This window comes from Poromitra crassiceps (assembly GCF_964638095.1).
Source record: "Poromitra crassiceps genome assembly, chromosome: 20".
In the NCBI taxonomy this organism is placed as follows: Eukaryota; Metazoa; Chordata; class Actinopteri; order Beryciformes; family Melamphaidae; genus Poromitra; species Poromitra crassiceps.
The window spans coordinates 22,542,067-22,554,540 of record NC_139637.1 but is presented as its reverse complement, the minus strand read 5'-3'; the positions used below and the strand labels follow the sequence as shown (position 1 = coordinate 22,554,540).

Below are 12,474 nucleotides of genomic sequence, written 5' to 3'. Positions count from 1 at the left end.
TTTTGCAGACATTCATTTAGTTTGACAGTTATTGAGTGTTTGAGTGAAATTGTGGGCCCCGGTGATGTCACCTGTGCACGAACGACGACATCACTGGTCCACGACTCGACTCAAATCAACTCTCAATAACTGTCAAACTAAATGAACGTCTGCAAAACGGGTTTACAGTTTTCAGCTCTATGTGAGACCATGTGCAAAATGAATCAGCGTTGGTTTTTGTGTGAAGTGCTCCTTTATCCCATTGATAACTGATGCAGCATTTGCGTGTACATCCCTCATTTGTGTGTGTATCCCTTTAAGACCGCGAACCGCGTCACGCGGTTCGCGGTCTTAAAGGGATACACACACAAATGCTGCATCAGGTATCAATGGGTTAAAAGAGTTCAACCTCGATAGTACGCCTTGATAGAGTGCTGTGATTTAGGGCCTCATTAATGAGGGAAAACACTGTCATGAGGACTTAAAGTTGAGAGTAGCTTTAGACACATTCTCTTAAGTCGGCGCTGGAATGGGCGCGCGTGCGCTCACACCTGCTGACAGACGAGGTCCATTTTCAGGCACTCACACATCGCCCGACGATCAAAGCCAGAAGCCCCGGTGTTCTTCATCAACTCCTCAGACTGATACCTGGAACCCGCTTCTCCCTCCCCCCACTTTGTTCACGAGCCGTGCGTGCTGATACAGAGCTATGCGCCAGGGAATCCGCGGTTGACTTTGCGCCACACTCAATAGCAGCGAGTGAGAGATTGAACTCTACTGACAGCAGCTTTTTCCCCCGCGTCGTCAGGGCAGTGTGGTTTTTATGCCTGCAATGTGTGGGACGCCTTTGATGTTCTTTCTGTCGAGGTAGAGACAGAGAGACTCACCTGGATACAATGAATCACAATCTCTTTGGCGAGTTGTGTGAACCACCGCGCGCCGGCGATCGCTATAGGACGAATCGGGAGTGATCACGACAACCACCCCAGAAATGCAGAACCCCCACAGCACTTTAACTAATATTATCTCGAAAACTAGACATCACATCGCTTATATTTTGACATTTTCTGAGTGAGAGCGGAATTAGCTCAAGAGTTTGATGTATAATATATGCACGTCGTGTTAAAGTTGTGTTGAACTGTCGCAGTTTTTAGAATGTAAACAGGGTCAGCCGCGGCTAGAGTCAGACACTCAAGCTCAGGGCTCCATAGGGGCCCCGTTGCCGTTTCCACCCAGTGACGCGGTTTGTTTACCAAAATGCTGCTCGTCGGCATACATCAAACTCTTGAGCTACTTCTGCTCTCACTCAGAACGCCAAAATGTCAGCGATGTGATGTATACTTTTTGAGATATTAACGTTTGTTTGGCACAATAACTCATACTAGTTAACTGCCGCGGGGTTACGCATTTTTGGGTGGCAAGTGCACGTCACGCTGATTCGTCCTATAGTGCATGCTAAACTCTGGTAGTAGCACAAACGCATGAAATGGGTGCAGAACAAAACCTGTATGCTAGTCTCTTCAGCATTCTTTAAGCTGATGATTCAATTATTTATATAGTGATTTGCTGTTTGCACCCTGGAGAAAATGAAGGTAATAATTACCTTGGTCATAGCCTTAACTTCCTAGAGCACAGAAAATCCCCGAGGGCACGGTTTTAATGGTTTAATTACACTGGCGTGTGTTAAAGAGGATAACAGCCCCCCGAGAGTACGGCTGATTTCCTGGCAATGATACGCCAGTCTTGTAGGGAATAGCTAAGAAGTATAATTATAAGTCACATGTGTGGGCCCAACTTAATATCTTTGAAACGAGCAGACGATGATCTCTACGACGTAAACACCCAGACGATCAATGCGAAGCTCGGGTTTTCCTGGGATTACTACTAGAATAGCGCGGGCCGCAGCAGTGCAGTGAAGCCTTTGTTTCTGATGGGCCTGTCAGTGTTTTCGGGGCGGGTATCGTTTGGATCACGCAGAGCTTGTCTGAGAGTATTTTGTACCGATGATTCACGCCGTTATTTGACAGACACTTTTCCCCAATTAATCCCAGTGGAAATGTACTCAAATGGCCACAGGCATGGAATACTGGTGCAACCCCCCCCCCCCCCCCCCCCACACACACACACACACACACACACACACACACCACCGCCCCCCAGTCACAAACGTGTTAATATTTGTTAGCTTCCAGAACAGGTATGCTAATGAATAATAGCCTACTGTCAGCCAGGCAGGCAGAGTTTTAGCATGGCAAGAGGGGGGGGGGGAGATCATTTTTATCCAGTAGCCTCTCCTCTTGGGTTTTTGTGGAAAGTGTATTGAGTGCTGTAAGAGTATCCCCCCCTTCCTCGTCCTGACAAAAATCAGTCTCGCTTTTATCCGTTTCCAAGCCTCAAAATCACAACACAAACACAGAAAGATCCAACATGCAGCTAGGGCACTGCGCCTGTTAAGTTGTTTATTTTGTCTGCTGTCAGAGAGAAAAGAGAGAGTCAGAGAGAGAGACACAGAGAGGGAGGGAGGGAGGGAGGGAAGGAGGGAGGGGGAGAGAGGGAGGGAGTGAGCCTGGGCTGCAAACCCAAACTATGAAACTTTTTTTTTTTTTTTTTTTTTTTATTCCAGCATATTGAAAAGACAAACAAGGAGTGACTTTGTTGCGGCGGAACAAGAGCGCGAGTCTTTAACAGTGAAGAAAAGGGGCCATGTTGCTTTTGCAGATAAGTGATCCGTGTCCTGCTGCCAAACCTAAACAAATTCCATTTCAGACAGCTCACCTCCATAGCTCGTCTCTATCTCCTCTTCTATCTCAGTCACTTGACGCTTGGGGAGAAGGAAGGCCGCCCAGGGTAAAGATCTGCAGCAGTCATTGGAAATCCACACAGCTTCACAATTTTGACCAGGATGAAAGTGCACCAGTTGGGGGCGCTATGCAATATAAAGGTCCGTTCCACTCATGGACTCCACTCTAAGGCCTACAAAATAACCCTTCAGCCCGGAGGCAGGACTCGCCATCTTTGGCTGCTCCGAGTCCTCTCTGAACTTCCCTACAGCTGTGCAACAGTCAGTCTCTGACACTGGGGACAATTGTTGCAAAAAAAACTAATTTTGAAGGAATGGAAGTCCCCCTCTTCACCTCCTTTTCAATTGTGGTTGATGGACATGATCTCTGTTATACGGATGGAGAGGCTCAGGTTCCTGAGAACCAACTCACGTAGAAAATTTCTAATGATCTGAGACTCGTGTCTAGTCTACCTCGATGAGGTTAGGGGGCGACTGGTGACTCGCCTGGCTGGTTTCTCATGGACCCCTCGCGCGGGATCCCATGTACATTTCTTATAAGCACATATGCGCCTTATGTAGCTGGTAGCACCACGTTGTTTATTGAATGTTGATGATGTTTGTATGTTTTTTCTTTCTATTCTTTTCCTGTGCCTAAGCCTGTTTGTTTTGTTTGTGTAATGCTCTATTAAAAAAATGAAAATAAAATATAAATAAATATATAAATATAAAAATAAAGGTCCGTTCCAGTCTGAGGTCTGCTCGTAGTGTGTAAGTTCAGCTATCTCCCGGACGCATCCCCCTCTCCTCCTATACAGCAATTCATTATAGACCAGCTATTACAGATAAGGAGAACACAGTGCATGCACAGTGTTAGGAAACAGACTAACAACCCTAAATCATAACACTCCTAGTTGACATTCATGGTATATACACACACACATTTGTTATCTCATTTATTAATATTTCAATCAGTATTACGCACACACTGTAATGTTGATTTGGAGGGGGGGGGGGTGCTGGTGCGTGTGTGTGTGTGTGTGTGTGTGTGTCTGTGTGTGTGTGTGTGTGTGTGTGTGTGTGTGTGTGTGTGTGTGTGTGTGTTTTCGGTACGGGAGAAAGTGTTGGCCATTTTGACATGTTGTTGTAGACTAATTGAGGTTTGCAATCCACAGAATCTACATCACGCGCACACGGACAGACTCATTTTTCACCAGGACGCTCATGGAAATGTTCATGTGTTGGTGGGGGAAAAAAAAATTCACTCGAGAAGGTTTGTTTATATTCGTCCGAGGCTATTGGGCAAATACGAAGTGACGTGGCACCTGAGTGAATTATCCGGGATGAAAAATAAGCATAAAGTGAAGCGTTTGCAGAGGAATGGTGACTGAACATAGTTGGTAATTTGACTTTAGAAAAAGAAAAAAGCCTTATTTTTCCTCAGGGAGAGTTGCAGCAGACCAGGCAGGAGAGAGAGAGGGAAAGAAAGAGGTTTCCCCATGGGACCGTCCTTGATGTCGGGCACCAGTTAATAGTATCTTAGGGCAAGATTTTCCAATGATGGCTTATAAGAAGAAATTCTGACTCACTATATTCAGTTACGTCGGTTGGTACAATACTTTGCATTATATGTCCCATTGCCAAAATGATTTCAATCTAAAATATCTGATGAACCTCCCAAGTCCTGTTTCAAAGAGTCGTCGTTAATTGATTTTAGCGATAGCCGATATGTTACTGAGCATGCTCTAATATCCTCTATTACTCCAATTGAGTAAATTGGTTAATATCTACGATGCCCTAAATGTTTCCAGCTTGACTTTAGATGACGTAGTTATTTTTTTGCTGTGTCATCCTTTCTGCCACAGGTTGCTGACAACCAGAGAGTCGACCCACTGGGATCATGGATGGACTTTGTCAAACGACCCGTCGGCAACTTCCCTGGAAAGTGTCGCAAACGGAAACGACCCCTGGTAAAAACAGTCTATGAACTGTGTCTTCTTTTGTTTGTCAAACGATCATACTGTGGTGATCATGATAATTATTTAATTAGGCCAGCAATTGACATATATGCACAAAGAAAGACAAAATTGCATCTTAATTTCCAAGTCAAGTTTGGATGCAGCTTTTGTCTCATGTCTTTGGTAGCCACGGTTCATCCATTGCAGGGCATCAACATTTTGTCCATCTCTCCTCCACTAGCCGGGCCCGCCTGGTCCCCCAGGTCCTCCTGGACCACAGGGACCTGCTGGTTCTCCTGGGGCAGAAGTGACCCAGGAAGTCCTTCTCCAGGAGTTCAAAGAAATGATCAAAGGTACCTGAAACAGGCTGCTTCCCAGTCCCCACAACAGTCATGCTACTAGCTCCTCTGACTCGAGGTTGTTTCAGTAGTGTGACAAAGATAACATTTCAAAAAACTCCATTTCAAACATCATGTGATGCAGATGAATACGTCCACGTCGCTAATATACGGTATTGACCTTAAGGTCTGCGACGGTAGGGTCTACAACGCGATGACGTGTGTGTGTGTGTGTGTGTGTGTGTGTGTGTGTGTGTGTGTGTGTGTGTGTGTGTGTTTCTGTCAGAGGCTACAGAGAGGAGAGCAGCAGCCCTGGACAGACAAACCACCAGCCCCAGCCAGGTGCCCATGGCCCTCCTCACCCTGGAGGGGATGACCTCCTACCGGCGGATAGAGGAGGCTTTCCACTGCAAGCTGAAGGGACCCGTGGTGGTCGACAAGAAGACTCTGGTGGAGCTCCAGAACTTTCAGACGGTACGTTTCTGTTTTGAAACCGCGGAGATGTTTAGGGAACCGTTTCAACTTTGCTCTTAGCGCACGGCTGAGAAAGTAACGGTTTTGGCTAATTCTCGACATGGTTTACTACCCGCTTTGTTTCTCACCCGTTGATCGTGTTTGAGAGAACGAATGTTTGAGAGTAATCTTCACATGGTTTGCACGGGTGGGGGGAAGGTGGATTATGAGAGGATCATCCCGTCACACTGGTAACTGGCACCGGCGTGGCAGTGCCACTCTGGGGCTTAGACTGGCTCTTTGGTCCAAAATATCGACTTTTTCAATTCTCCACATCACTCTCTGTACAAAAGGCACTCTGTCTTGCGACTTGGAATAAAGTGTGGAGAGGACAGAAATAGACACGGTTTGAAGCAGCATGCTGTAGTGGAAGAACTATGCCCCCGTTGGGACGGGCTGACTGACGAGGCAGGAGGGGAGGCTTATAAGCGTAGCCGTGCGCGCCACTTAAATATGCTAATAGGGGCTACAGCGCTCACCTTATGTAGCCCCGCCCACTTGACCCAGTTGTGTTATGACTTCCTGTTCAAAACACCGTCTGTTTTACCCGCTCACTAGCACTGTACTGTCACAGGAAGTGTCAACACAATAGGAAGTAACTGGCTGACCCCTGTGTTGGAACATATAAGGTGAATAGACGACGTTGCTAACTGTCGAGGATATATTTTAAACGGTGCCGCGTCTATGTGCCGACAGGCCGCAGTGCCGACAGGTCGCAATGCCGATAGCCCACAAGCAGAACCAGCTGAGCGAGGCGGCGTGCCGTGCAGCGTGTCGGTGGAGCTAACCTCTTCCAGCCCCCACGCCAAACCTAACCTCCCCCAGACCCTAACCCAAAACCTAACCTCTCCCAGCCCCCACGCCAAACCTAACCTCCCCCCATGCCTAAACCTAACCTCCCCCAGACCCTAACCCAAAACCTAACCTCTCCCACCCCCACGCCTAAACCTAAGGTCGGCATTGCGGGTGGTCGGCATTGCGGGTGGTCGGCATAGCGGGTGGACCCCATTTTAAACGCTCATTCAGACAAGTCGGCAGCGAAGAGGCAGACAGACGAGGGGGAGACACAGAGGAGGAAGGGGGTTTAAAATGTCAAAATTGAATCGAGGTCGTCGCATCCAGCCATCGCATCCGTCCTGCCGGAGAGCCCTTGAGCAAGTGTTGTGAGACTAAACTAGCAAATAAATAATTACAAAGTTATAAAGGTTACATGGTATATTTTTTTCAGAGAATAAATTGTGTGTTATTTTCTGAAATAAATATACCATGTAACCTTTATAACTTTGTAATTATTTATTTGCTAGTTTATTCTCACAACACAAGACACGGATGAATCCCTACCAGCTCCGGGGGTACAGGGGTGCTGCTCTGGGGTGGACCGTGGCCCTTTGACCTGGCCTGTGGAGGGATTTCCACAGGCAGGTCAGGATGATTTCCAAACATCTAACCAGACCATCTCCGCCATTTCTCTGTACTTCCAGCCTCCCGCTAAAGGAGCCTTCCTCCGGGGTTCGGGGATGGACCAGTCCACCGGGAGATTCACCGCTCCCATCACAGGGATCTACCAGTTCTCTGCCAACGTCCACATCGGTAAATAACGCTAACGGTCCTGTATGGGATATCGTCTACACAACGAGGCCTGAGTGATGTTATGAGTGTCACCGATTCAAGGCGTGTTTGGGTGGTGATTGTGACCCCGTTTGGTTGTGGTGTTCTTCTCATAGACCACAATGAGGTGAAGAGGAGCAAGAGTCAACTCAAGGCCCGGGACAACGTGCGGGTTCTGATCTGCATCGAGTCCCTGTGCCACAGATACACGTGAGTACGCCGCTGTGATGAAACACTTTGGGAGGTCAATCTCGAACAGACACGCGTCCCCGTGACTCTGAATCAAGCGCACCCAATCTAGCATTCTTTGTCACCTTAGTCAATTAAAACCATGTGGGTCTCGTCGGTTCCGGCTAAAAACACATGTGGTCAGAAATGCCCTCACGGACCCACACTAATGAACCTAGAACTAGAAGAAGTAGAACTAATTAATGCAACTCGGAGTCAGACATTCTCCACACACTCGGCGTTGTTGACATTCTGCCATGACGGTTTGTTTACTCGTACCTCGCGTTACGGAGATAGTTTATTGGTGTTTAATGCTACCTCAACTTTCAGCAGAATTTACGAGCCGTTAAAGGTGTTGTCTGTTATAGTTTGAGTGGAACCAGTTTGGCATTTCCTGTATAAAAGTGGAGCAGCTCTTTAAAGGCAAATGTCCTCTCGCTCGGGGGCTGTCGCCTAACTAATCTTTATAGACTCACCTTTGACCCCCACCCCAGGCAGCCTGTTGTGTCCGACTAGCAAAAAGGCAATGAAAATGCCCTTGTTTGGGATGTAGGGAGGCAGATAACGAACAAGGAATCGGCGGACTGCAGCGGTTGTACATGGCAGATATCGCAAATCCCTGTTGGAAGATGGTTATGGGTTCTTTCCAATATTTCAAAATTTTCTATTTACATAAAGTCAGCGAAAATTGTCCAAACGAATTGCTCCCCAAACTCTCCCCCGGACTGCGCAGCGCTCCACAGCCTCCCTCCTAGCATGGTACAATGAGAGGGGGGTATAAATCATATTATTATGATGGGTTACCTAACCCAGAAGAGTGCAAGATTTTTGCTTTTCTAGCCAAAGCTCCAGCCAGTCTCGCCCTCCCACGCATGAAAATGCAGAGAATGTGAAATGAGCCTCATTGAGATGGCAGTTAGAGCGAAGACAAACATGATTGATTTGCCATAAAAATGTAGCATTTTCCACTTAACAGGAGCCAGTGCTCGCACTGTGCGGTTGCAGTCTGTAACCACAGTCTACGCAGACCTTAGGCCCAGTAGCACTCGATTCTTAATCGTAAGGCATTCTGCATGTTCACTTAAGCAAGCCTCGCGGGAAGCTCATTTTGACAACGACGAGTTTCAGAACGTTTATGTAGTTGTTTTCTTTCAATTTGATCGTCGCAGGTCGCTGGAGATGATTGTCGGTTTGGAAAGTAACAGCAAGATATTCACTGTCAGCGTGCAAGGGCTGCTGGAGCTCCAGGTAAGTATCTCTCTCACACACACACACACACACACACACACACACAAATACACACAAACACACAATGTTTGTACAATGGCGTCCGGGTAGTGCAGCGGTAGATTCCCTGCCTATCAATACGAGGGTCACAGGTTCGAGCCCCCGTGTTACAGTACCTCTGTCTTGGTCGGGGGTATCCATACAGGCACAATTGGCCGTGTCTGGCGGGTGAGAAGCCGGATTAAGGGTGTGTGTCCTGGTCGCTGCACTAGCGCCTCCTCTGGTCAGTCGGGGGGGGGGGGGACTGCGGGGGGAATAGCGTGATCCTCCCACGCGCTACGTCCCGCGGGGCGAAACTCCTCGCTGTCAATGTGAAAAGAAGCGGCTGGCGACTGCACATGTATCGGAGGAAGCATGTGCTAGTCTACGGCTCTCCCCGGATCGGCAGAGGGGGCCGAGCAACGACCGGGACAGCAGGGGGGATTGGCCAAGTACAATTGAGATGAAAACGGGGGGAAATCCGGAAGAAAATATATATATATAAAATTTGTTTTTTTGCTCAATATTTATACATAAATGTCATCCATTTCTCTCTGCAGGCTGGGCAGTACACGTCCATATTTGTGGATAACGCAGCAGGAGCGTCCATCACAATACAGAACGGGTCTGATTTTATGGGCATGCTACTCGGGGTATAGCCTCACACCCCGCCCCCCCTGGGCATGCTGCTCCGGGGTATAGCCTCACACCCCGCCCCCGTGAACAGGGCGCCAGCCAAATCACCCGTTTGGACTTTTTTTTTTTTTTTTCAATGGACTACTTACAGTAAACATCCATGGGGGAAGATTTGAAGGAAGTCTAGCTTCAGAGAAAGAAACGACGGTTTGCCACTGGACTTTCCTACTTGGCAAACGGTGAAAGGACAGTGTGGGAAAAACTCAAGGACTGAGTTTGTCTTTCGCAATGCACTGCCACCTCCACCGGGGGAACTTTGTTGCTGCTCACACCAGCAGCATAACCCGACGAATATAAAACCGTGAATATGTCTGTTTGTCACATGGTCATGATTGTTGAAAATGCCATAACAGCAATCTTAACAGTACACCAAATGTGTCCTCTGAATAGATGTTGAAAGAGCTGGAGAACATGAAATAGTAGAAATATGTATGTATACTGATATTTTGTCTACATGATCTATTGTGTACAACACTCTTGAAACATAGTTATTTTTCTTATGAATTGAATCTCACATTTATATACATTATGTATGGTACATAGACTCTGTGAGTACACTGGACAATGGGAATATGCTCAATAGACATACTAAGGCCCCACAAGATCTTGGAATGATGGCGTGATGTCTCATATATGATGTAATTACACCTTTTGTAACATAGCTATCACTGTATTATTACAGTTTATGTCAAAAGAAATCCAGATGAGCTCTTTGACTGTAATGGAGCGGCGAAGGATTTGTTTTTTCTACGATTTTTCTACAGTGACGTTTGTGTTATTATCATTATCGGTTTATTTTTGCTGTATTTTTATTACTCTTCTTGGCATATAGCTGTCTGTAATTTATGATAACTGAGACTCCATTAACATTGGAAAGTTGTTTAAAAAGCATTTGAAATTTGATATATGGTATTTATGTTTGAAATGTATCCGCACATTTTGTGGCGATTGTGTCAATCCCAACTTGATTTCTGAATCACACGGACTCTTGAACCCCACAGATTGGATTGCAAGAATAACATTATATCTTTTTACTCTTTTCTATTATCGACCATGATATACTGTAATATGAAATTAAACTATTCTAGAAAAGTTGCCACGATGTGTTCTCCACTCGATACGATGTTGAGGTGAGGTTCTCTATCTTCGGGACATCTCGTTTCATAACATAATATAATCATTGGCTGAGTGGAGGGGGGGGACTATCAATATTCGCTTGTGGTGCTTGTGGAGACGTTTCTTCAAATACAATTGTGTTCTTATGAAAGCATCTGCTGGAATGCAACAAACGTCTGCATTTCCCCGTAGTGTCATTTGCATTTTAAATTACCCAAATACCTAAAATACCTCTGTAAACAGTGGCGGGCGGCCAAATGAATCGCTGCGGTTTACTGACCCAACATGTAAAATATGACTAACCTTAATGTTTGAAATGAACTATATTCTGCATGTCATTTATAAACTTGTGTCCAGGGAACAACAAATCTAAGGGCTATTACCTTCTCCGGGCTTCTATTCCGCAATTTTCCAAGTTTTGTTTATACGGAATAACTGTGGTTCACTACAATACACTGAAGCCGGGGCATGTGGGACCATCGCGGTTTGCTGCTATGTGGTGATTTTGAAATATTGATACTTGAGAAAGAGATTTTAAATAAAGGATTTGTATAAGTTTTGCTCTTTAGATTTACTTTTTAGGAACTTTTTAGGCCACTTCTGGTCGCAGCGTATAAACAGTGTAACAGTACTATACACAAAGATAGACTGCGGGTGGGGGGGGGGGAAGAAATATGGTGTAATCTTCGATAATAGTATTACTTGGGTGGTCTGTGTTATATCACACTGCACAAATAAGAAGGTTGGAGACTTTATGGCACGAATGCTTGTCCGGCCACTTGAATGAGTTTGTTAGCACCAATGCATGAAGGCCTTATTAAAGAGGCTTCTCATGGATGGAGGCATTGCTCTGCTGCCAAGTGTCACATACTGTACCCAAGGACCAACCACAAGAACTTAGCACCCACGTGCTACTGAGCGCTACCCAGCACACATTGCAGACAGGAATCGGCTGCTCGCTCAAAAAAGTAGGCAGAGAAATTGAAAAACTCTCATATTACGTTTTGACTTTTCTACATTTCCAGGTAGGCTATATACCTAGCCTATATTATTATTATTTCCTCTGAGCTTTATTTCCACTTTGACTGTGCTGCCCCGAGACAGATATTTTTCAAGTGCCAAAATGAACAGCCTTGTCTGATAATACTTCTATCTAGCTCAGCCAGAATTCATGAGGTGTATTAGGTCAGTGATTCTCAAACCTTTTCGCGTCAAGGACCTCTAAACTGACACCAATTAGACCACAGATCACCCATTTGATAAGATTTTGTCCCACGCGTCCCCCATCTGATAAGATTTTTGCTTCAGATGTGTGTTGTTACAGAAAGTGTATGGAACCCATGACCAAAATAATCATTCTGTTCCGTTATTGTGTTACTTATGGAATTGTAGTGAAAATAAATTACTCACCTTTTTGCTGGGGGACCCCCTGGAACCGCCTCAAGGACCCCTCTGGGAGCCCAGACCCCACTTTGAGAACCACTGTATTAGGTGATTGGTCATTGCTGAAGCATATATACATATATACACTCAGATTTTTTTTTGTTTAGTTTTTTTTTACCAAAGCTGTCATCTGTCAACACGTGAAACAGTATAGGGGATGACAGAACTGTAATCTCTCACATAATAACTGCCTCCTCACTGCTAAAGAATCAGGAGAATGGCGTACACTTGAGTTTTGATTGTCTTATGTTTTTTCTCTCTTTCTCTCGCTCTCAAAACGTGTTTAATGACAGCTATGCGAGCGTGCCGTAACGCATTCGCCGCCCCGCCGCGGAACACACGGGGAGCGCTGCCAAAGTGGTTGCGAAACCCGCCCTGCGCCACGACTCTGACAGGAATTTCCCATCGCCCCCATTATCAGCATCAGACAAGCTGAGTGATTGCAATTACATCTGCCCAAATGCTAAGAGCAACTGCGTTTTCTCCTTTTCCTCTCTGGAGGAGTGAGGTATTATGAATGGCCCCATTGTGAATCGGTGCAGCTTGCTTG

General features: G+C 46.0%; 1 protein-coding gene across 2 annotated transcripts in view; it reads left to right on the top strand.

Annotated features, from left to right (window-relative positions):
• Positions 1 to 12,474, top strand: part of c1qtnf12 (C1q and TNF related 12) — a 54,563-nt gene that overhangs the window by 9,230 nt on the left and 32,859 nt on the right. The window contains exons 2-8 of one of the 2 annotated variants that reach the window (XM_083656862.1): positions 4,624 to 4,728; positions 4,958 to 5,069; positions 5,341 to 5,528; positions 7,049 to 7,157; positions 7,292 to 7,385; positions 8,573 to 8,651; positions 9,230 to 10,460. The exons of the other annotated variant lie outside the window; for it this stretch is intronic. Of the exons in view, the coding sequence (XP_083512988.1) occupies positions 4,624 to 4,728; positions 4,958 to 5,069; positions 5,341 to 5,528; positions 7,049 to 7,157; positions 7,292 to 7,385; positions 8,573 to 8,651; positions 9,230 to 9,328 (786 nt within the window). The 3' untranslated portion in view covers positions 9,329 to 10,460. Of the gene's footprint in view, positions 1 to 4,623; positions 4,729 to 4,957; positions 5,070 to 5,340; positions 5,529 to 7,048; positions 7,158 to 7,291; positions 7,386 to 8,572; positions 8,652 to 9,229; positions 10,461 to 12,474 lie in introns of those variants that run through there. 2 annotated transcript variants of the gene reach the window in all.